Here is a 23479-nt window from a genome sequence, read left to right as displayed (position 1 = left end):
GAGTCACTTTTTCTACAAAGGTTTTCATTAAGATGGAATCACCTGCTGACTAGCCAAGGGTATATGGAGCAAGAATCCAAAACATTATGCAGAAAGGCAAGAGAGCAACTTTCTGTATGGGTTCCGTTAGCATTGAAAAAAATATTAATATTAATTAAATATTAATAAGTTCCATTCCTCATTGTCCAAGGGGGCCAACTAGTTTAACCTGGGGCTGCAAAAACCAAGTCATTGCATCTTCATTAAACAGGGCATTTTCTTCATTAAATTGTTTGTTTGCTTGTTTGTTTATTGGATTTTTATGCCGCCCTTCTCCCAAAGGACTCAGGGTGGAGTACAACATTAAAAAAAACCACATATTACGTATTACAAAACTTAAAAATTTACATATGGGAGAAACTGTGATGGATTCAACCAGTGAACCAGTGTCCACAAAATTGTGCACTGTAATACATTTGGTTCCAACGTCCTTTTCTGCTTTCTCCCATTCATAAACGAGTTTTGTAAATTAGACAGAACATGTAGGCAGAATTGTATAATGGCTTGTGGAAAGGATTTTTGGAGAGAAGAGGAAGAGCCACTGACTAGACAACAATCAGATGAGAGGCAGCAAAATCTCCAGAAGGAATGTGGGCATGGCAAACATCTCGGAAGGGACCCTCCTTCCTTACTTGGGCTATAATGGCTGTGGTGGGATTCAGCCAGTTCACACCTATCCGAAAGAACCGGTTGTTAACTTTCTAAGCAGTTCGGAGGACCGATTGTTGGAAGAAATTTTATTTTGTTTTTTTTTTCCACTTTACAGGGCTAATCCTGAAAGGAAGGCAGGAAGGAAACATTCTGGTGTTGTTTCTAGCCTAATCTTTATTAGACGCTGCTTACAGAAACCGCCTCTCCGGCTAAACCTTATTACATTATAACAGCTAAGGTTAAGTGCCCATCAACGTGAGTGACATTGAGTTGGCACATGACCAGAGCCACGCCTAGCCAGCTGGTCATTAGGGCAGAGAACCAGTTGTTAAATTATTTGAATCCCACCACTGTATAAAGGTGAAACAGATGTATTTTCTGACTTGTGAGATTCCATTTGTGTAACTTTACATTAAAGATAAGCTTGTGTGCTTCTTGTCTGAATTATCTTTCTTTAACTTGAGAGTTTATCATGAAGTGTATACAGTCTAAATCCATGACAGTCTCATCCATTTTCTTCATACAATAATATAATACAATACAATACAATAGCAGAGTTGGAAGGGACCTTGGAGATCTTCTAGTCCAACCCTCTGCCAAGGATGGAAACCCTATACCATTCCAGACAAATGGCTATCCAACATCTTCTTAAAGACTTCCAGTGTTGGGGCATTCACAACTTATGGAGGCAAGCCGTTCCACTGATTAATTGTTCTAACTGTCAGGAAATTTCTCCTATGTTGCTTCTCTCCTTGATTAGTTTCCACCCATTGCTTCTTTAGAACAACCCTCAGGTGCTTTGGAGAATAGTTTGACTCCCTCTTCTTTGTGGCAACCCCTGAGATATTGGAACACTGCTATCATCTCTCCCCAAGTCCTTTTCATTAAACTAGACATACCCAGTTCCTGCAACTGTTCTTCATGTTCTAGTCTCCAGTCCCCTAATCATCTTTGTTGCTCTTCTCTGCACTCTTTCTAGAGTATCCACATCTTTTCTACATCATGGCGACCAAAACTGAATGCAGTATTCCAAGTGTGGCCTTACCAAGGCATTATAAAGTGGTATTAACACTTCATGTGATCTTGATTCTAGCCCTCTGTTTATGCAGCCTAGAACTGTGTTGTCTTTTTTGGCAGCTGCTGCACACTGCTGGCTCATATTTAAATTGTTGTCCACTAGGACTCCAAGATCCCTCTCACAGTTACTACTATTGAGCAAAGTACCACCTATACTGTACCTGTGCATTTAGTTTTTCTTGCCTAAATGTAGAACCTTACTCTTTTCACCATTGAATTTCATTTTATTAGATAGTGCCCAATGTTGAGGTTTGTCAAGATCCTTCTGTATCTTAAGCCTGTCTTCTTGAGTGTTGGCTATTCCTGCCAGCTTTGTGTCATCTGCAAATTTGACGAGTTCCCCATTTATTCCCTCATCCAAATCATTGATGAAGATGTTGAAAAGTACTGGGCCTAAAACAGAGCCTTGGGGTACTCCACTGCATACTTCCTTCCATGTAGATACAGTTCCATTGAGGACTACACGTTGAGTGCGGTTGGTCAGCCAGATACGAATCCATATGGTGGTGATGCTGTCCAACCAAATTCTTCTACTTTATCTAGTAGTAGGTTATGGTCTACCTTATCAAATGCCTTACTGAAGTCCAAGTAAACTATATCGACGGCATTCCTCTGGTCCACTAATTTTGTCACTTTGTCAAAGAATGCAATAAGATTAGTCTGGCGTGATCTGTTTTTGACAAACCCATGCTGGCTTGTGGCTATTACTTTGTTTACTTCTAGGTGTTTGCTAATTCGTTGCTTGATTATCTTTTCCAGAATCTTTCCTGGTATTGCGGTCAGGCTGATAGGTCTATAGTTTCCTGGATCTATTTTTCCCCCTTTTTTGAAGATGGGAACCACATCAGCTCTTCTCCAGTCCTCTGGCAGTTCCACAGTGCTCCAGGATCTCTGAAAGATATAGTTCAGTGGTTCTGAGATCTCATCTGTCAGTTCCTTCAGAACCATGGGGTGTAATCCGCCTGGTCCTGGTGATTTGAACTTGTCTAGTGTAGACAGGTGCTCACTTATCATTTCACATTCAACCCTCTCATCCACCTTGTATTTGTTTCAACACCACGACACCAACAAAAGTGAAAACATAGAGAGAATGGTGTTTATAAATGTTTATTCCTTTTTTTAAAAAATATTGTCATATTTCCTTTCTTGGACTGGTGTATGTGTGCACTTGTTTCCTTAGCTTAAGTAAGTCGTTAAAGTAAGTAAGTAAAATATTAGGCAGACACCACAAAGGTGAAATCGAGTTTTCCAGGAGCCATAGAGAAGCAGCACAAGAATGTCACAGCTGGGTGATAAGGAAGAAAAACTCTAGGAACAGAAAAATCAGAGGCAAGATCCTGCCAAAGTTTAGCCTTTTTAAAAACATCCCATCAAGGGTTTCCGATGGGTAGATTTAAAAGTTAAGTTTCCCAAAGGAAGCACATAAGTGATGAACTTTGCAGGATCGTGCCCACAGCGTCCCAGCACCCGTTATACACGTACATACATTCTAACACTTGGTTTTGTATTCAACATCTAGAATTATCAAGATACAATTATAGCACTTAAATATACAAACTGAAATTGAAGCACACAAACACGATCGTCGTTAACTCTAAAATTCAGAAGTTATTATTGCACATCAGACTTGTAAAATAGGTTCTCCCAGGCTACAGGCAAATTTGTTGCTCCCCAGCGTTCTGGTTTATTAAGCATATAACGTTCTTTTTCTTTTAAAGAAAAAAGAAAAAGAAAAGCAACACTCATAACACTAGAATAGTTATCTGTAGGTGGTTTTTTTTTTAAATGCACTCTTTGTCCATTAATACTGAATATGAAAGAGAAAGGATTAATGGCATAAACAGATTTATGTTTAGAATAGTCATCTTCAGTTTTAAGCTCCAGATGTTAGACTCCCCTTGCCCATAATCTGTCAGCAAAACCCCTTGATTATTATATTGGTTTGCATTATAAGGAGTCACAAGTGGATGGTACCAGTTTGGCAAGATTCTTGTTTTGTGTTTTTTTTAATGAGCAAACTGGGAATCCCACAATAAAATAGGTAGACACCTTAACTTTCAACATGGCAGCAAGGAGATATGTATGTGTTTCTCTAGGGAACGGATTTAATAAAGCACCACAATAATACCCTAACTGGGGAAATTCACTCAGAAAAGCCAATTTGTGGATCTCACAATCAATGAGACTGAAATTGGGGCAAAACCACATTTCAAAAGTCTACTTTGGAAAGTTGAAGTCAGGTTGGTCAAGTCACTACTGGATTGGAGTCCCTACTGTGTGTTGTCTCTCTTCAGCTGCCAAGCCTTTTGAATTGCCCTGACTTCCAGCTCGACGATTGGAGCTCTGCAGAGCAAGGGGGAAATGGCTGATTTTCTCATTGGAGGGAATTTTTGCTTCAGTCCCTCCTCCCAACTTCAGACACGCCACTCAAGTACTTTGTACTGTTTATCCAGAGTCACGTTAACATGAGTTGAGTCTTGACTCCCTCAGGAGATTGGTGGCTGGAGAACTTCACTGCCTACCCATAACAGCCCAAGCCAAGCAAATAAAGATGAAACTAATGAGATGTCTCTTTTCTTCTGACTGGCATGAAGAAAAATAGCCATTTTTATGGCTGTGGTTGCTGTACAACCAACAGCTTGAGGGAGTAGTGATTTTCGTTCGTTGCCAAGGTATTGAGTCTGCACAAGGGAAGATGATGGCGGACCGTCTTTAAAACAACCTTAGTGGGATTTGGGAAGGAAAAGGGTAGTATGTAACTGCTCTGAATTGGCTACTACCATTTTTAATGTTGATTGCAGCATGCAGCCATAACCTAATCCCATAGCTGTGGAACCAAATCAATGCTGGACCGAGACACATAAAATAATTCTCAACTGGCTTTGAAAACCACTATCATATTTTTACTAAGAAAACTATAATCACCAGCAATCAAATTCAAACTTTAGTTTTTTACTTCAACCATTCCTGGAAGAAAGCGTACAGAGGATGATTATCTCCTAATATCCCACCGAGGAGAGCAGCTGTAATTTCATTTCTCCATTTCATGCTTGCAATGCCTTTTTCCCCTTGACTGTGAAACTGTTCAGGTACATCATTCCCTTCCTCAAACTATCTACGAGAGATGCAAATGAAAGGAAAATAGTCCTTGCACACATGGAAGGAAGAAGAAAGCAATCTCTATTCAGTAATTTAATGGAAGCTAATTTAATGTATTCTGACCTAATGTTCCAGCAGAACCAACTTTTCACCCAGTTAAGTGCTAGCTGAGCTGTTTCTTGATATGTCTCATAATTCAAAGGTGGGGGGGGAAGTTGGGAAAAATAACCAGAGAAGTTTAATTCTTATAGTTCGGAATGTAGAAAATAGAACATTAAGACCAAAACTATAGGGACTTTTCACTCGTGTTACGAAGAGTAGATTAGCTTTGCTACTGAATATGTGCTCAATGGGAAGCTGAAAGCAATCATAGTTCCTTCATAAAACTACCTCTAAGATAAACATGGTTTGAGAACATGCTACCGACACATACTACATTCACGCCTACAGGTATTTGTCTAAAATTGTAAATATCCTAAGGGCAAATCTCAGAAAGCATTAATTCAGCAGGCCACTCAGTCAGTTGTGCTAAGTTTACAATTTCGGCCGGTAGATTAAAGTTTTGCTCTTCTTTATTTGCATTGTAGTCATTTAGATGCGTATGATCTCTGATAATCCCATTGCCTTGCATTTAGAAGGAACTGTTGATTATTCTGGTTTCAAAAAAAGAATAGAAATGTATAAACTGGTTTTCCAAGACCCCCAATATCTCCAACTCTGGTTGAAACTAACCATACAATAAGATGCTTTCCTTGACCAATCTTTCTAGTTCCGTTAGTACAAAGATGTCAAATACAGTGGATTTGCGACCTAATACGCTATACCCTAGAGTTAGATGTGGTGCTCAGAGGAGAGCGATGATGATATCCTGGCCTATTTTGCTTGCCTCAGCAAAGGTAATTTTTATTTTTGAAAATGAGCTGAGATATGGTATTGAAGTGCCAAGCTGCTTCGATACAGTAGCTTATCCTTATGAAAAATAATAGTAGTGATGGATGAGAGCATCATGGACCACAGAGCTGTAGAAAAGGGGTTAAGAGTGAGGGAACTAAAGATTCCCTCCTTATTTACAAGTTGGAACAAGTATTCTATTGTTTCAGAATGTGTGGTAAACTAATGAACCTTAATTAACCACGTTTCGCTTCATATAGGCTCTTTGTATGATGGTTCATTAGAAGCAGAAATTCTGACTCAAAAGTCTGCCTTCAAAATCTGAGGCCTTATTTGGAGAAAAACATCCAAACTTTACCACAGAGTATCTATACAGGGAAAAGCTGAGGCCGGCTGATTTGAGGGATGGAATCGATTCATCTCTTTTTTTTAAACCCATGCCCACCCAGAGGTAAAAGGTTGCTTGGAAATGCATGGGTGCCAGTGATGGGTTCCAGGTGGTACGGCCCAGTATGACCGTACCGGTAGTAGCTGGGAGTAGTACCGGTACAGTGGCTCATTTGACCCACCTGCCCGCCCGTGTTCCATAGCTGTTTATAAAGCAATTGGCCAATTGCACGCATGCGCATAGTGTGCGACACCTGTGCAATCTCCGCCGAGCAGCTGGGTGTTGCAGGGTGGTGGCATGCGCATGTGTGCCCGACTAGGATACCTGGCCTCGTGCGCAGCATACTGGTTGCGACAGGATCCGGAACCCACCACTGGTGGGTGCATGTGTCAAGAAACTCAAGATGGAGTTTGCAACTGTGGGATCGAAGCCTATCTTTTGTACATTCAACAAATGTAGAAAAAGGGTGGGACTTTGGTCACAAAGTTTTGGACCCCATCTGTCTTCTTTGAACCCTCTGGAAAATGTCCAAGAGTAAAAGACTCTGGGTGGGTCTTGATTAAGGATTAAGATTTCATGAGGAAAAAAATGTTACTAATAAAAAATGCTTTCATCTGTCCAAATGTTACCCTTTCTAAATTTATCTGACTTCATGGCATGACAAAACCGCGCTCGACTAAAGTGCGCCAGATTAAACCGCGTCGCTGACATCATCAACAGGGCGACAACAGCGAGCGCGGAGAAAGAAGGGCACTTTAAATAGCGCTTTGAAAGCAAGCCGATTCAAGTTAAGGTAAGGGTTAGGTTTAGGGTTAGGTTTAGGGTTAGGTTTACGGTTAGGGTTAGGTTTAGGTTTAGGTTTAGGTTTAGGGTTAGGGTTAGGGTTAGGTTTAGGGTTAGGTTTAGGGTTAGGGTTAGGATAAGGGTTAGGGTTAGGGTTACGTTAAGGGTTAGGATTAGGTTTAGGGTTAGGTTAAGGGTTAGGTTTAGAGTTAGGGTTAGGGTTAGGTTAAGGGTTAGGTTTAGGGTTAGGTTTAGGATTAGGTTTAGGTTTAGGGGTTAATTTTAGGTTTAGCGTTTACAGCGTGCTTCTGTCTCCGCGCTGTTGTCGCCCTGTGATGACGTCAGCTACGCCGTTTCATCAAGCGCCCTTTAGTCGAACGTGGTTTTGTGGTGGAACCATCTGACTTGTGTTAGGAAATCACATCGCAACTCTGGATGGTTCTGCATTCATATCCCCTTGTCAAGGTGAACCAACATGGCTCCTTTGAGCTTCTTTTTTGGAGGTCTTTAGGGATATTATTGTTTTTTGCTTCAGTCACACAGCAATGAATTGCCTGAAAACGCAAAGCAAATAATGGGTTTCTTTTAAGGTAAAATTAAGATGGGAGCTAAGCAACCTTTTTCTTCTTCTTTTTTTGGTTAATAGACTTCAAAGCAATTTCAGAGAAATCTCACTGGAGGGGGGTTTCGTCTCAAAGAGATGAAAGCAGCATCCTACTGTCTATGTTTCACAAAGCAGTTCCCCCCCCCCGCCTTTTCTTCCTTTGTTATTTATGCTCTTCAAGGTAAATGAATAATTATGTTTTTGATAATGAAAATTTACAAAACCTGTGAGGAAAGGCTTAAAGGTTGGAGAGAAGTGTTACCAGCAGAGTTGAGTGCTTCCTTGTTCCCAGATAACCTTCAATTATCTGAAGGGAAATCAACAAACAATTGTTGGTAGGTAGCCACAGAATCTTCAAAAGCTGACAAGCAAGTCTAAATGGCAAGACTGGTTAACAAAATTAACTGGTCTTAATTGAAGTTAACTGGGTTAATTAGTTAACAGAGACAAGATGCTGCTTTTGTCTTACTTACAGAAGTGGCCAAAATTGTGGAAACCTTTTGGGAAAAGTCAATTTTTGAGGTTCGATGGCTAATAACACCACTTTCATTTTTGGAGTAGTACCATAAAGGTATATGCCAATGGAAAGATAATTTAATCAAGAATGTAATGCATCAAAGTTTGTTCAATTATATGTATTCTATGAAAAGCTATAGCCAAATATAGCCAGCAATAAAACCCAGTTAATAGAAGGAATCATTCAATCTTGGTTTCACGTTATAACAGCTGCAGAACTAAAAGACTTGGTTCATTCCATGGGAAGATGTTGTAAGACCGTAATTCATGCTAAAGGCTACCCAACTAAGTATTAACTGACATAGGGATAATTTGTGTATATCTCATTTTTTCTGTTTTTCACTTTTCTTTATAACTGCTATTCTAATAGCAAATCCTTCATAAAAATTATTGCATTACATACTTGATTAAATTATCTTTCCATTGATATATAATTTTATGGTACTACTCCAAACGAAAGTGGTGTTATTAGCCATCAAGCCTCAAAAATACTGTACATTTTTCCCAAAAGGTTTCCACAATTTTGGCCACTACTGTACCTCTACCAAGCATCATTTGAGATAGGCTACCCTCAACAACAGAGTGTATTTTAGTGTGGAAAAAATGTATGTACAATTCCTTAAACATATATAGCTGTGAAGTGCAAACCTGGACCCATCCACACTCATATCACCTGCAGAGATGGAAGGAAAGGCCATGACTAAAAACCAAGGAAGACAAGTTCAACGCAGCACGTGAATACAGACTAAAAAGATCTTAGATGGGTGGGAAAGCATTGGAGGACACAAAAATTGCAACCATCAATGACACCTCCCTCCTCCCCAGAGATCAATGACTGAAGTAACTTTTCCTGCTAGGAAGGGGTCAAAACAAGCCTTGTTCAGCTGTGATCTACTCTTCTTTCATGAGAAAAGATCAAGAAACACATGAAGACAGGACCGTGAAGTGTGCGCGGGTGTGGGTGTGTGAGAACTGGAAGAGGAGGAGTAAATTTGAGGAAGATAAGAGAATTCAATACAGCAAGGCTCATTTATTATCACAGCTGGACTACATAAGAAATCTGTTATGGAGGTGGGTGAACGTACTGGGAAGTGAGGCTGCTTAAAATCCCATGATTTGTTTAATGTGCTTGCACACTGTCCTGAAGGGTTCAGCCAGAAGCTCAGTATCTACATAAATGTTGGGGTACTTGATGTAAGCCAAACTGCCTACCCTCTTCTCAGTGTGCACTCACACATACTCATGCACTCCAGCACTCAAACCTTTTTTCATGCCACTCAAGGATATGCATGCCCAGCTACAACTTGGACAGGATTGCAATACAGGTGTTCAAATACTTGCAAGCATCCATGCTCACAAACAGGGTGAGCATGTCCAAATGAGGGGGAGTGGAGAAATGATTGGGCTTGCCGGGATTAAAATGCCTGACATTCCACTAATCAAGAAAATGATAATATTATTCCCCCCCCCAGATGTTTCCCACTGACTAATTTTTGAAAAACAATGCCTAATTGATTTGAAAGAAGAAGAAGAAGAGAGAAAAACGATTTCAGGATACGGAATAGAATTATCATTATCATTTTCATCATTAGCTAAAGCACATGCTCATTTTTTTTAATGGATAATGCAATTTTGTATTTATTCCTGTAGGGGATGCCTAATGGGTTTCTTCTCCTATGTTGTTAGAAGAGACTTGTACTGCAGAATGTAGAAGGAGAACAGTGAGTTCCAGTTAGATACAGATTTCCTGTACCCAAGGCACAGAGCAATAAAATAACAAAGCTACTGAGATACCTGTCTCCACCATACCTTTTATCATGGGAAACCATTTCTTGCCATTGCAGTATCTAGTCTGCCGATTTCTTTTCCACAACTAATTGCTTTATTCTTTTAACTGATGTTCTCAGCAATCTCCCCTTGCCTTTCCATCGGGATGTCGAGATGACTGAAAAAGCCCTTTATTCTACAGCACTAGCTAGCACATCAACTACATTAGAAGCAAATACAGACACATTTGGAAGCTCTCCTAACCAGGAAGCATAAGTCCAGAAAAGGTGATCATACATTAACTCGGTGCATGGAAAGTTCAATCGTCCAGGGGAACTATTCCAAGATTTTGGAAAACCTATCTAGAAATGACTGCTGTGGAACTATATTTGTAAATAGCAATGCATTAGCTGTCCTTCTTCAATAAGGTCCTAGATCTAAATGTCTAGTTACAGGAGAGTGGATTGTTCCTGATTTCTGAGACAAATTCTGGTGATCTACTACAATGAAGACTCACAAATGATTGGCAGATTGCTTGGCAAGCATTTGGACAGGACATCTACTGCAGGATATTGCTAGGCACCATAGCCAGAGCGATGGAAGGAGACAGTTGTGTTTTCTCATATCTTTTGAGCCTGGTTAGGAACTGAAATGTGTCATGGGTCATTAATTTTTAAAAAAATGTAATATTAACAAAAGATTCTCTGGAACCTACAGTGCAGAGTACTTCCCCCCACCCCTTTTGCTCGGCTATAGCTTTGATCTCTGGTTAGCTGGGAAGAAAGAGATGATCTCCACAGCCACCATAAAGAGAATGGACCCACCCAGGCAAGTGTACATACATTCACACATACACGCACTCCCACATTCTGCCATAGTTAGTTACATTCAACTGTGTTTCCTGATCATCTTGTTCAGTTGTTCCTCTCCATTCAGTGTTGACTGCTACCTCCCAGCCCTACAGCCTTCATCCTGGCCAAACAGTGCCCCTTGGTGACATCTACCAAATATAGCCTCCATCATCTGCTTCTCCCTCTTCTTCTTCTTCAGCTTCCTCGCCGGCTTCCTCTGTCTCCTTCTCTTCCTCATCTTCCCATCCGACACCACTCCCAAAGTCCCCTGAGAATCCAACAATGTCATCTATAGAAACAAGAACAAATCGGTTAAATGTTGGAAATGGAAACAGACACCAGACTCATACTACCATATGTAATGGACACGCCCTAAAGCCAAAAAATACTGGAAGAAAATATATGCATGGCTGGAAAATATGATAGGACAACAAATAGAACTGAAACCTGAGACATTTTTGTTGGGCATGCTTCCAGGAAATTATAACACATATTTGGTTCTACACATCCTAACAGCAGCTAGGATTGCATATGCACAATGTTGGAAAAACCCAGAAACCCCTGCAGACGATATTATAATCAAAAAAAATCTGGAATGTGCAGAGATGGATAGGTTAACCTTAAAAAATAAAGGAAAAGAAGATTTGGACTATTTAATAACATGGGAACTATTCTATAAATGGTTAAATGACAGATATTGAAGTTAGAGGAGAGGAATTACCGTATTTTTTCAAAGTATAAGGTGCGCCTAGCTTTTGGGGAGGAAAACAAGGGAAAACAAATCTGCCTCCCAGCAATTTGCCTCCTGGCAGCAAACAGCAACTGTTTGTGGTGTTACATTTCAGACTATACTTTTACAGATGCTGTTAAAATTGATGTGGCTTTCTGGAAGCATACATTATTCTCTGCTATTCCAAAGAAGATACAATAGCACTGGGCCTCTTCAGATCAAGCATTTATTTTAAAAAGCTTCTTCATTTTGCTAAGTTGTATAGAACAATAATAAAGCAGTCTTTAAAAAATAAGTCTAATAATTTGAACCTTCTATAGGCATTTATAGTTATTGACTTACCTTCTTGCAGCAAACAGCAAACATCCTGTTTCAGTTTAGCCTGATTAGAAGGGGGAAACTATCTTCTTCTGCCTCCCAGCAATTTGCCTCCTTGCAGCAAACAGCCTGTTTCACTTTTAATTTCAATTTCTGCAGGGGCCTCCCAATGATCGCTGCAGGGATTGCCATAGGCTATTGCCACCCCTGCAAGCCCCATTTTCTCTGTTTGCTACAGGGAGATAAATTGCTGGGAGTCAGAGGCCAAAGGGTGGGGGCTGGTGGGTTATTCAGTGTGTAAGATGCACCCAAATTTTCACCTTCTTTTAGGGGGATAAAAGGTGTGTCTTATACTCTGAAAAATATGGTAGGTGAAATATGGTTTATAGGAGAAAGAAACTGTTATATAATCAATATCACAATGGAAGACAATAATACAACTGATATTATTACATATTTGTTTATATATTACAGTATATTTGTTTATATATGCTGTATATCATATATGTATGAATGATCATAATGATGATGATGTTTGTATGCTTGTATGTTAACACCTTGGGCACCTAGAGAGCACACTGCTCAACACAGAGAGGAAATGTATGATATAAAACAATGAAAAATATTTAAAAAAAGAGAGAAAGAAACAAAAGCAAGGGAAATGCAGTTGGAGAGGAACATTTCCCAATTCTCCAATAATGGGGAATATATTCTGAATTGCTGGGTTTCTGGCAGAAACATCTGCAAGTAGGAAACCAACCCCAGGGAGCACTGACAGCCCTTCTCCTAATTCTAGGTTTTCTAGGAAAGAGATAATTTATATTCTTCAATATTAGTTTCAAAGATTTTGGCAGCTGTTTCAGAATGCAAATTTTTACAATACAGGTATAATCCTCAACTTAGAACTGTGTGTTTAGTGGCTTGGTGGTGCAATGGTTAGAATGGAGTACTGCAGGCTACTTCTGCTGGCTGCAATTTGGCAGACTGAATCTCAATAGGCTCAAGGTTGACTCAGCCTTCCATCCTTCCGAGGTTGGTAAAATGAGGACCCAGATTGTTGTGGGCAAGAGATTGACTCAATAAACTGCTTAGAGAGAGCTGTAAAGTTCTATATAAGTCTAAGTGCTATTGCTATTATGACGACACTGTGAAAAAAATATTATGACTGTTTTTCATACTTAACAACCATTGCAGGATCCCCATGGTCATGTGATCAAAATTCAGATGCTTGGCAATCCACTCACATCTATGACAATTGCCACATCCTGGGTTACGTGGTCACCTTTTTTTTTTATTTAATCAATTTCATATATACATTCACAATTATATGATCTCATAACTGTTATTAATAATATGTATTTATAACAATTTTTCCCTACTGTTGACAATATACTTGAAGATTGCTTTTTTATCATCCCATAGATCCATCTTATCTTACAACGGTCCTACTTCTTCTTCCCTCCCTCCCTCTTTCCTTCCCTCGTTTCTTCTCTCCTACTCCCCTTCCTTCCCTCCCTCCTTCCCCTTCCCTCCTTCTCTCCTTCCCTCCTTCCTTCCCTCCTTTCTTTTCTCCTTCTCTCCTTCCTTTCCCCCTTCCTTTCCTCCTTCCTTCCCCCCTTCCTTCTCTCCTACATTCCCTCCTTCCTTCCCTCCTTCCTTCCCTCCTTCCTTCCCTCCTTCCTTCCCTCCTTTCTTTTCTCCTTCCTTTTCCCCTTCCTTTCCTCCTTCCTTCCCCCCTTCCTTCTCTCCTACATTCCCTCCTTCCTTCCCTCCTTCCTTCCCTCCTTTCTTCTCTCCTTCCTTCCCTCCTTCCTTCCCTCCTTTCTTCTCTCCTTCCTTCCCTCACCTTTTTATAACCTTCGGGCACGCAAAGTCAATGCGGAAGCCAGTTTCACTTAACAATCATGTTGCTAAATTAAGAACTGCAGCAATCCACTTAACAACGGTGGCAAGAAAGGTTGTAAAATGGAGCCAGACTCACTTAACAAATGTTTCACTTAGCCACAGAAATTTGGGCCTCTATTGTGGTCTACGTCGAGGACTACCTGAACTGCCAAAATTGAACCACGGAGAGCTCTTTCATTCTTTCAAAATCATTTTGCCACAGTCGGATATTAATGTGGGATAATGGCATTGATGGGCCTTAAAATTGCCCTGCCAGGTGTGCAGAGATATTCAAATAAAATCAACCTTTATTATAGTCATTAACCATCACAGGGTAAGATTCTTTTACGTTTGGATCCCAAGATGCTAAAGAGTTGCACTATTTATACCTGTTTTTTTCTCATCTTGCCTAATATCCCTGTTCAAAACTTCCAGCACCGATATAAACAACAAGGGGGATATGGAGCATTATTGCCTTACACCCTTCTGAATTTCACATGGTTTAGTTACCGCATTTTTCAGAGCATAAGACGCACCTTTCGCACCGCTAAAAGAGCGTGGAAACATTGGTGCGTCTTATACACCAAATACAGCCATTTTGGGCCTTCTGAAACCCTGCCCTTGCATTCCATTTTTGCGAAAAATGGGCCAAAACTGGTTTACATAAACTGGCTCTCTGGTTACACCCTTATTACATTGAAACAGCTAAGGCAAAGTGGCCATTGACGTGAGTGTTGTTGAGTTGGCCACGCCCACACAGTCACATGACCACTGAGCCACGCCTGCCCAGCTGGTCATTAGGGCAGAGAACCAATTGTTACATTATTTGAATCCCACTACTGGAAGGGTGAAAAACAGTCACAAGTCATTTTTTTCAGTGACATGCAACTTTGAATCATCACTAAATAAATGGTTGCAAATTGAGGTCTACCTGTAATGGCCAGGGGGTTGACATGAAGGTGTCCTTCACATGTAAGGTATATTCTCAATGCCTATCCTGCCCCACCTCTTCTTCCCCTCCCCTTTCCTTACCACAGTCTGGATTCCCATGCATCCGAGTTCCGGTCAGCTCTGTGCCGAGATGATCAACGCACCAGCACTCCCCACTGCTGGAGTCACACTGCATCTTCCGATAGTATCCATCCTCATCACAGCTTGGAATGAAGACTCCTGGGTGTTAAAAAAAACTCAGGCACTGAGATCTTAGGGCACTTTCCCTTTCAGGATTCTTTAAATGCAGCTCCGGACCTCTGTGTTCTCATTCATAAATTATGCAGAAATATTTCCAGATTAACTTGAGGGGACAGGTCAGTGGTGCAATTCAACTGGTTCAATCTGCTTCGGGAGAACCAGTAGCGGAGGCTCCACCCACATGCCCGGATGTCATCACGTCCTGTTTTTACGCTCAGGTCCTGAGTATGCATGGAGGTGGCTCGTGTGCAGGGGTGGGTTTCAACCGGTTCGCGGCGGTCCCTGCGAACCGGTTGGTCGGCGAACCCGGAAGTAAGTAACTTCCGGGAACGGCGAAGGGCCCACCCACACGCCCGCGCTCCTTACCCGGTTTTGATGAGTTCTGCGCTTCCACACATGCACAGGACGCATACAGCACCTGCACGATCCTCCAGGAGCAGCTGGAGCATCGCACAGATGCTAGTACGCACGCGCGCGCCGCACATGTGCACGAGGACGCCGTCGCCCCCGTTCCAACTGAACCGGTTGGAACGGGGTGAGAAACCCACCCCTGCTCGTGTGCATGTGCTCACATTTGTGAACCAGTAGCAAAGGTAAGTTGATTACACATTCTGCTTACAATCAAGGCCAGGATTGACTGGAAGCGCTTATAAGGCTGGCGGATAACGGCAATTCTTTCCCATAGCAAAGGGTTGTTGTTGTCAAGACTTGTGTCCTTTCCTTTCCGCTTCAACAGGGTGAGGACATGAGAAGCTTGGCTTGCTTTGTTCTCCTCTGGGTTACTGCCTCATGGAGGAGAGTGGCTGCCTGCCATTCTTCCCCTTCTGTGTGCACTGGAGAGTGAAATGACTTTTGTTGCTTCTCTCCACAATTCATCCCTTCTCCTTCCCCACAGCCCCTCAACGCCCCATTCTGGTGCCCTGCTGTTCCTGCTTCTCTCTCCCTCACTTTCTCCACTCCAGTTCTGGTCGCCGCTGCCATTAGAGCTACCAGGAAAAGCCTCTGGCTGCCAAATTGCTGCCTGGCTCACTCTCCTTTTATCATCCCTGCCAGCCAGAAGCTTCTATTATTGCAATTATATCCTGCCTTTCATCTGGGAGTGCAAGGTAGCTTACGTGATGGTCTCTGCTCATTTTATTCCCCCAGCAACAGCTCTGTCAGGGAGATTGGGCTGAACTGCAATGCAGCACCGATGGCTTCGTGCCTCCGAAATTAGCTCCTTTGCTTGCATATCGACTCCCCTATGGAACAGGGCTCTGGGGACAGCCTTATTTTCTTATGAAGTTACCCCTGAACTATATTTTTAAAAATATTTATGCTCCATCTTGGCTTTTGTATACATCCAGGCACAGACATAACACTCCCTGCCTGTACGCCTCACAACTACAGCCCTGTGAGGTAGGTTGGGCAGAGAAGAAGCCACTCACCCATCCGGCATTCACACCTATCTTGTTTCCCTGAGAATAAGACCTCCCCGGATAATAAGCCCAATCGCTAAAATAAGCCCTCCCCTGAAAATAAGACCTTCACGAAAATATTGCAACACAGCAGCAACCCTGAACTGACCTGAAAATAAGGCCAAGTGCTTATTCCGGGGGTCAAAAGAAAATAAGACCCTGTCTTATTTTCGGGGAAACACGATAGAATGAACGAGCTGGAAGGGACCTTGGAGGTCTTCTAGTTCAGCCCCCTGCCCAAGCAGGAGAACCTGTAATATTTCACCAGGGTGTCAAACTGGATTTCTTCGAGGGACGGATCAGCATTGTAGTTCTCCTCTGCAGGCCGGTGGAGGGGGGGCGAGACTGGATGGATGCCTCCTGCAGCACTCTGCCCCACCAAAATGAAGCATGGGGGGGCGTGCACCACCACACACCCTATTTTCAGCCTGGACAGCCTCTTATAGCATCTGCTTGGCAAAATGGAGGTGCCTCGTTTTGGCTGCCAGAGGGACTGCGGGATAGTCCTTTGCTATTTCCAGGCCAGTCCCACACGCCATATTTTCCAAAATCTCAGCCTCCTTTCTGTAGTACAGTGACCAAAATTAGTTGCAGTATTCCAGGAGTGCTCTTACTAGGTCTTACTAAATATCGACGAACTTGAGTTTCAAATTCAGCTGCCCCATAACTACTACACCAAATGGATGACTTTGATCCAATCATGCTTTTTTATGATCCTGCCTTTTCTAACAGGCCCCCGGAATAGGGTGAATGTGATCTATTCTCCGTCAGAGGACTTCTGCCTTATCAGTATCACTGAATTTATCTCAACCTTCTCTGAGGCGTTCAGTTCTCTCCGTTGTCTATCTGCTTATTTTGCTGTTTTCCATCCTAACGTGTAAGCCACTTAGAATCATTTCTTATGATGGAGGTGGCATATGGCAGGATGCAATAGGGCTGTGATGGTGAACCTATGCCACACTTGCCACAGGTGGCACGCAGTGCCCACTCTGTGGACACGCACACTGTTGCCAGTGCTCTTATTTTTTTATTTTATTTATTATTATTAAATTATTATTATTATTAAAATTTCTTATGGTTTCCAATGCACCAGCCAGGTGGTCTTTGCGGTGCTGGAGTGCCGGAAAACAGCCCCCAAAATGACCAAAAACCTCTGGAAAATGGCTCGCAAAATGGCCTAAAAATGGCCGGAAAATGGCCAGAAAACAGCCTTTAAAATGGTCCCCCCCAAACAGCCTGAAAACGGCCCAAAAGCGGCCCAAAAACAGCCTGAAAATGGTCCAAAAACAGCTTGAAAAAGACCCCAAAAAAGGAAAATGGGAGTGGGGGATTGTAGGAGTGAGATGCGATGTAGCCATAACAAAATTCTTTCTAGAAAGCCAAGGTCATCCTTTGTCTTTGCACCTCTGCACCTGACCGGAACTGGATGGGTGGAACTGCCAGCATGGCAGTGGGAGATTGGACCATGTGATGGACTTGTGGGTGTGGGGGCAAGATCTTGAACTTTCAACTAGGTGGGGGAAACTGGGAAGCTTTCAGATTCGGGTTTTCCCAGAGGTGCCAACTGGCTCTCTTAATAATTTGGAGCTTTGAGCAATGCTTTGATTTGGATTCTGATTTAATTTTGGACCCTATTTGGAACCCTGACATTGAATTCATGTGGTGTCTGGTGAAGCCACATCCAGTCAGACACCATATATATATGTAAATACTACACAGAGTAGCCCAATAGAGAGACATTTCCTGAGGATGGGCTCTAGCACGAGTCTGAAAATTCAGAAGACTAAACCTCTGGACCCAGTGACTGACCCAGACTGGATCTAGCAATGTGATTTTTCTTACTCTTAGGCAGTGGTGGGGTTCAAGTAATTTAACAACCAGTTCAGCAGAACTGATATTTAATTTTTTTTTTTGGTTCGGTGAATCAGCTCCAAAATGGCTAGACTAGCATGCATTCACGTGCTTCCAACCCCCTTGCTTTTTGCAAAGCCATATTGCAGCAAGCAAGGGATTGGAAGCACATGGATGCATGGTAGTCTGCCCATTTTGGAGCCTGTTCACCAAACTCAACAAAAAATTAAGTATCGGTTCTGCCGAACCAGTGCGAATCGACTGAATCCCACCACTGCTCTTAGGACTTAAAATAGCTGGGTCTGGTCACCTATAGGAATGATTGTTTTGCACTCTCTGAGGGACATCTTATGTTGGATTATTGTATGCAGGGGTGGGTTGCTGTCGGTTCAGTGCACGCAAAAACTTTGCGATGAAAATTGTTCTGAGCATGTGCAGAATTGAAAAACAAGATGGCACTGCCATAGAAGAACCAGTTTTGGGGCATGACAGGCCTGGGTCCCTACCGGTTCCAGCGACCCAGGCTGCCAAGTTGCTACCTATTCAGCCGAACCGGTCCAAACTGGTAGGGACCCACCTCTGATGGTGTGGTATCCTCCACCTCATCTTTCTGTTTCCAGATAGACAAAAGTGCAAACCGTCCTTGGTCACTTTCAAAACTGAGAGAGTGGGGATGGAAACTCTGGAGTGTGCAAGTCACTTGAGCTACAGCAACAATTATATTTATTTTCAGGAAGGAGAACTACACTCTCCCTGGGGATCTAATGTTTCCACACTACCCCTGAACTAAATTCCACTTTTCTTCCCTCTCTGGAAATGTAAAGAAATACTTTCACAAGAAAAAAGAGCTCAGCCATCAGGGCTAAATTTGCCACGATTACATCTCTGTGGTTTTTCTTTTTTTAAAAAAAATTGACTATATTCAGCAAGGTCCTGTTTTTGAAAAGACGCACCGCTTCAATGCATAATTATGTGATTTAGGTTCTAATTGTCAACAAGCAAATGAGGCATTACATTAGCAGGAGTAAAGCCATTCCAAATTACTAAGTCTTTTTCCTCACTCCGATGGCTTATTATATGGAGTTCCTCCATCAGTCATACAACCACACAATGGATCAGGCCTGGGGGATCCATTACATCTGCCAGGTTCTTCTGATGAATGTGAGAGAGCTGGATGTTTCAGCACTGGGGCATTCTCTCGTCCCAGAAAATATGGGTCCATGTAGCTTTTCAACATCTTTAAAATTCCAGGAACTCCATGTTGTACTTCCATAATGGTTCTCAAACCATTAGGGAATATGGAGGGGTAACAATACAGTAAATAAAATAAGCACTGGTCATCCCTTCACAAGAAACGATGAGATTATGGGCAAGGGGTAAGATATATGTTTTACTTAGTAGGATGTAACAATCACAACTTCAATTGGCAGAGATTTTTTTACTGGTATAACTCTAAAATTTGCAAACATTAAAAGAAAACAGCAGCAGTGATCATTTTAGGTGAAGTACACACATTACAGGAAACAGATCTTTGTCAAAGTATTTTCTGTCCTCTTGAAATCAAGCACATGTAGGTACCATATTTATCAGAATATATATGCACCTCCCCCCCCCCCCCAAAAGAGGGTAAAATCTGGGTGCGTCTTATATGCTGAATATAGCATTTTTGGCTTCCTGAAACCCCGGCCCTTCACAAAAATGGACGTGCAGAGGGTTTCGGAGGCTTGCAAAGTACTCCTGGGGGCTGAGGAGGGCAAAAACGAGCAAAAAAATGGGCCGTTTTTTCCTTGTTTTTGTCCCCCCCAGCCCCCAAGAGCACTTCACAGGGTTCCACCACAAATGCGCGAACGACAAAAGCGTGCCTGACTAAACCGCGATGACAAAACCGCGCCGACAAAACTGCACCGACGAATGAGCGCTGAAGCGCACTGACAACAGCGCGCTGACAGAAGCGCGCTGTAACAACCCTAAACCTAACCCTAAACCTAACCCTAAACCTAACCCTAAACCTAACCCTAAACCTAACCCTAGACCTAACCCTAGACCTAACCCTAGACCTAACCCTAGACCTAACCCTAGACCTAACCCTAGACCTAACCCTAGACCTAACCCTAGACCTAACCCTAGACCTAACCCTAAACCTAACCCTAACCCTAACCCTAAACCTAACCCTAAACCTAACCCTAAACCTAACCCTAAACCTAACCCTAAACCTAACCCTAACCCTAAACCTAACCCTAACCCTAAACCTAACCCTAAACCTAACCCTAAACCTAACCCTAACCCTAACCCTAACCCTAAACCTAACCCTAAACCTAACCCTAAACCTAACCCTAAACCTAACCCTAAACCTAACCCTAAACCTAACTTTAACTTAAATTGCGCTTCTGTTGGCGCGCTGTTGTCGGCGCGCTTTTGACATCGCGGTTTTAGCGCCGCGGTTTTGTTGGCGCGCTTTTGACGTTCGTGCTTTTGTCGGGTCACGCTTCACAGGCCTCTCAAACTCTTTGCATGAGGTGCGTAGAGGGTTTGGGAGGCCTGCAGAATGCAAACCTTTTTAAAAAATTTACCTCTTCAAAATCTTGGTGTATCTGATACTCTGGTGTGTCTTATACTCCGAAAAATATGGTATGTTTGCCTCTGTCTAATGCCTGAATTCACATAGACTGGAGACAGACAAACACCGAAGGCAGTTTGAATTCATGAACTGTTACAGATGGATGCCCCCAGCTTATTTTTCTTTGCCTCTGATAAATGGCTTTGATAGGTTTGGCCCTTATTTCATAAGAGTTACCCAAACAGAATTGACAGGGACATACAGCTGGGTCTGTAAGCGCAAGAAACAAAGCCTTTCCCAAACCATTTCGAGCTCTCTTAAAACCAGCTTCTCCATTTCTGTGCATCCCTAGGCAAGTTTATTTAAAACTTGCACAATAGATGGTCGCAATGAGCTTTTTTGTGAAATGATGCAGGGAAGTGGGATATCTCTCAGCAGGAGAAGCGAGATCGTTTTCCCCTGTTCTTCTACCAGTCGCCCAAATGATTTTCTTGCTGCTTTCATCTTAGTGACTCACCAGGTTTCTTTTTGGAAGCTTCCTGGATTTGAATCCTCTCCAGCTCCGTCAGACATGGAGGCTCTGTAAGGGTCAAAGCGAAATTCATCAGTGCCAAATCAACTCAATGTGATCTCCTGGGCATATAAAGGAAGCAAGTTCTTTTCCTGCAATTCTTCCCCAATCTGGAGTAGAGGGACAAGAGCATTCACCTGCTCTACACGTTTGTTGGAAAACATGGCTGTAATAATATGTGCAACTAGATTTATGACTTGAAGAAATGCACTAAGTATATTTTACGCATTTTATTGCTTTGTTTGGAATGGAGCCCAAGCTGTAATACATGGCATGACAAAACCGCGAAGCCCTTATCCGCGGAGACATAAGCGTGTCGCTAAAGCCACGATGTCATCATCGCGCGTCATCACCGCCGCGACAACAGCGCGGCAACAGAAGGGCGCTTTAAAACGGCGCCGCGGCAGAAAGCCGATTTCCATTAAGGTAAGGGTTAGGATTAGGTTTAGGGGTTTGTTTTAGGGTTTGTTTTAGGGTTAGGTTTAGGGTTAGGTTTAGGGTTAGGCTTAGGTTTAGGGTTAGGTTTAGGGTACTGAGTGCTTGGGAATGCGCGGATTTGCCCTCCGTGATTATGTCATCGCGGTAGGGTCGCGTTTTTCCTTAGCGCTTTGAACGGCGCGAATTAGTCTTCGCGCTTATGTCTCCGCAGATAAGGGCTTCCCGGATTTGTGGTGGAACCGCTGTAATATACATCCCTGTAATATATACCTCAGTCCACCAGGCCTTTACTTTGATCTCTGAAATCCAGTAACTATGGTGGCGCCATCTATGTACACCTAGAGATATAAATGTCTATGGAAGTTCTCTGTCATCCAGGTCATGCTTGTCCAAAAGGTGCTTTTGTCCCACTTCAGAGCTGAAGAAGCTTCTTGGAATGAGAAGCGAAACATCTTCAAAGAACAACCAGAAAGTCTGGTTGCCTCTTGAAAAAAGCACCTTTGGGACCTAGATATATAGAACATAGGACATGGGACCTCAGAGGTCTTCTAGTCCAACCCCCTACTCAAGGCAGGAGACCTTATATTATCCCAGTCAAATGGCTGTCCAGTCTATTTTATGAAAACTCCTAGTGCTGGAGCATCCACAACTCCAGAAGGCAAGTTATTCCATCGATTAATTGTTCTCACTGTCAGAAAACTTCTCCTTATTTCTAGGATGGGCCTCTCTTTAACAAGCAATCTAGTACATCAAAACACATCTTTATTATGAGAGTATCTATGTTTGTCTAAGAGGCAGTTGTGGCTCGCCAGGGCCCAGCGGAGCTGGTGGCAGACTCAGACAGGGAGGAGGTTAGGGAGGAACATAGATTCTGGGGAAGACTCCAATGAGTGCTCTGAGGCAGAGAGGGGGCTAGGGCCATCTGACAGGTATCAGCTGCCTTTGGAGTCGGACATCAGTGGGGCAGAAGAACAGCTGGAGCCTGTTCCCACTGTGTCCATGTGCAGAGTTGCCAGATGAAGGGAACAACTAAGGATCAAGGGACGACTTGGGAGTAAGGCCACAGGAGGACAGTGAACGGCCCCTTCCATACGGAATAAAGAGGAGCGAAAGGGGAGTGGAGTTTTCAGGAGACAATTAGTTCAATTCATTAGGGTGAAGATCTGTTCCTGACTTCTTGCCAAGTATTGTCTGCCACAGAGTGGCGTTTGGAAGATATCGGCCTGGCAGCTCTCCAAGCCTGATAAAGGTCTGTAGTTGTGAAATCTCTTGAAAGACTGTTGGCCAGGACTTTGCTGGAGAGGAATTCACTTTAAATTAAATAAAAGAGATTATCGGGACGAGGAGTCGGCTCGGCTTGGGAAGCATGAAGCCGACAGCAGCTATTCTAATCTTTAGCCTTCCACCTGTAATAACGAAGACTTAAAGGTCATAGCAGGAAAACATAAATAAATCTTGTGACGCACTCTCTCTCCAGAAGCAGAAACACCACTCTGCAGTGGAGACACGGCCATCCTTGTAGGTGTCACAGGAATTGAAGAAAGGCCTGATGCAGATCTCATACTTGTCCAGGTTGATAGCTGCCAATTCTGCCTGGTCCAGGAAAAGATCGCTGTTGGTGTCCAACTTGGAAAACATCCAGCCAATCGAGTCTTTGCAACTGGCCACCAGGTTCTTGTCAAGGGCTGCAATAAATGACAATTCAAATAAGACAGAGAGGATAGGGAATGTGTTTGCTCTTCCGCAGTTCATAGAACTTGAAAGTCTGTATTCTGCAATCGTGGGGTTGCAGAAATGGGAGTGCAGATTTTCACAT

General features: G+C 42.7%; 1 protein-coding gene across 1 annotated transcript in view; it reads right to left on the bottom strand.

The window, feature by feature from the left end:
- Positions 1-9058: 9058 nt before the first annotated feature.
- The window catches only part of SPOCK2 (SPARC (osteonectin), cwcv and kazal like domains proteoglycan 2), a 124999-nt gene continuing 110578 nt past the window's right edge, over positions 9059-23479 (bottom strand). Inside the window, exons 7-10 of the mRNA XM_087702338.1 lie at positions 23130-23348; positions 21172-21234; positions 14631-14768; positions 9059-10955 (exon numbers count right to left, since the gene is read on the bottom strand). Of these exons, the coding sequence (XP_087558464.1) occupies positions 10816-10955; positions 14631-14768; positions 21172-21234; positions 23130-23348 (560 nt within the window). The 3' untranslated portion in view covers positions 9059-10815. The remainder of the gene's footprint in view (positions 10956-14630; positions 14769-21171; positions 21235-23129; positions 23349-23479) is intronic.

The sequence above is a fragment of the Thamnophis sirtalis genome, unplaced genomic scaffold (genome assembly GCF_051295495.1).
Source record: "Thamnophis sirtalis isolate CommonGarterSnake01/CBP01778 unplaced genomic scaffold, rThaSir2_p1.2 scaffold_15, whole genome shotgun sequence".
NCBI classification, from domain to species: Eukaryota; Metazoa; Chordata; class Lepidosauria; order Squamata; family Natricidae; genus Thamnophis; species Thamnophis sirtalis.
Note: the sequence above shows the minus strand (reverse complement) of the source record. Positions and strands in the feature narration are given on the sequence as shown.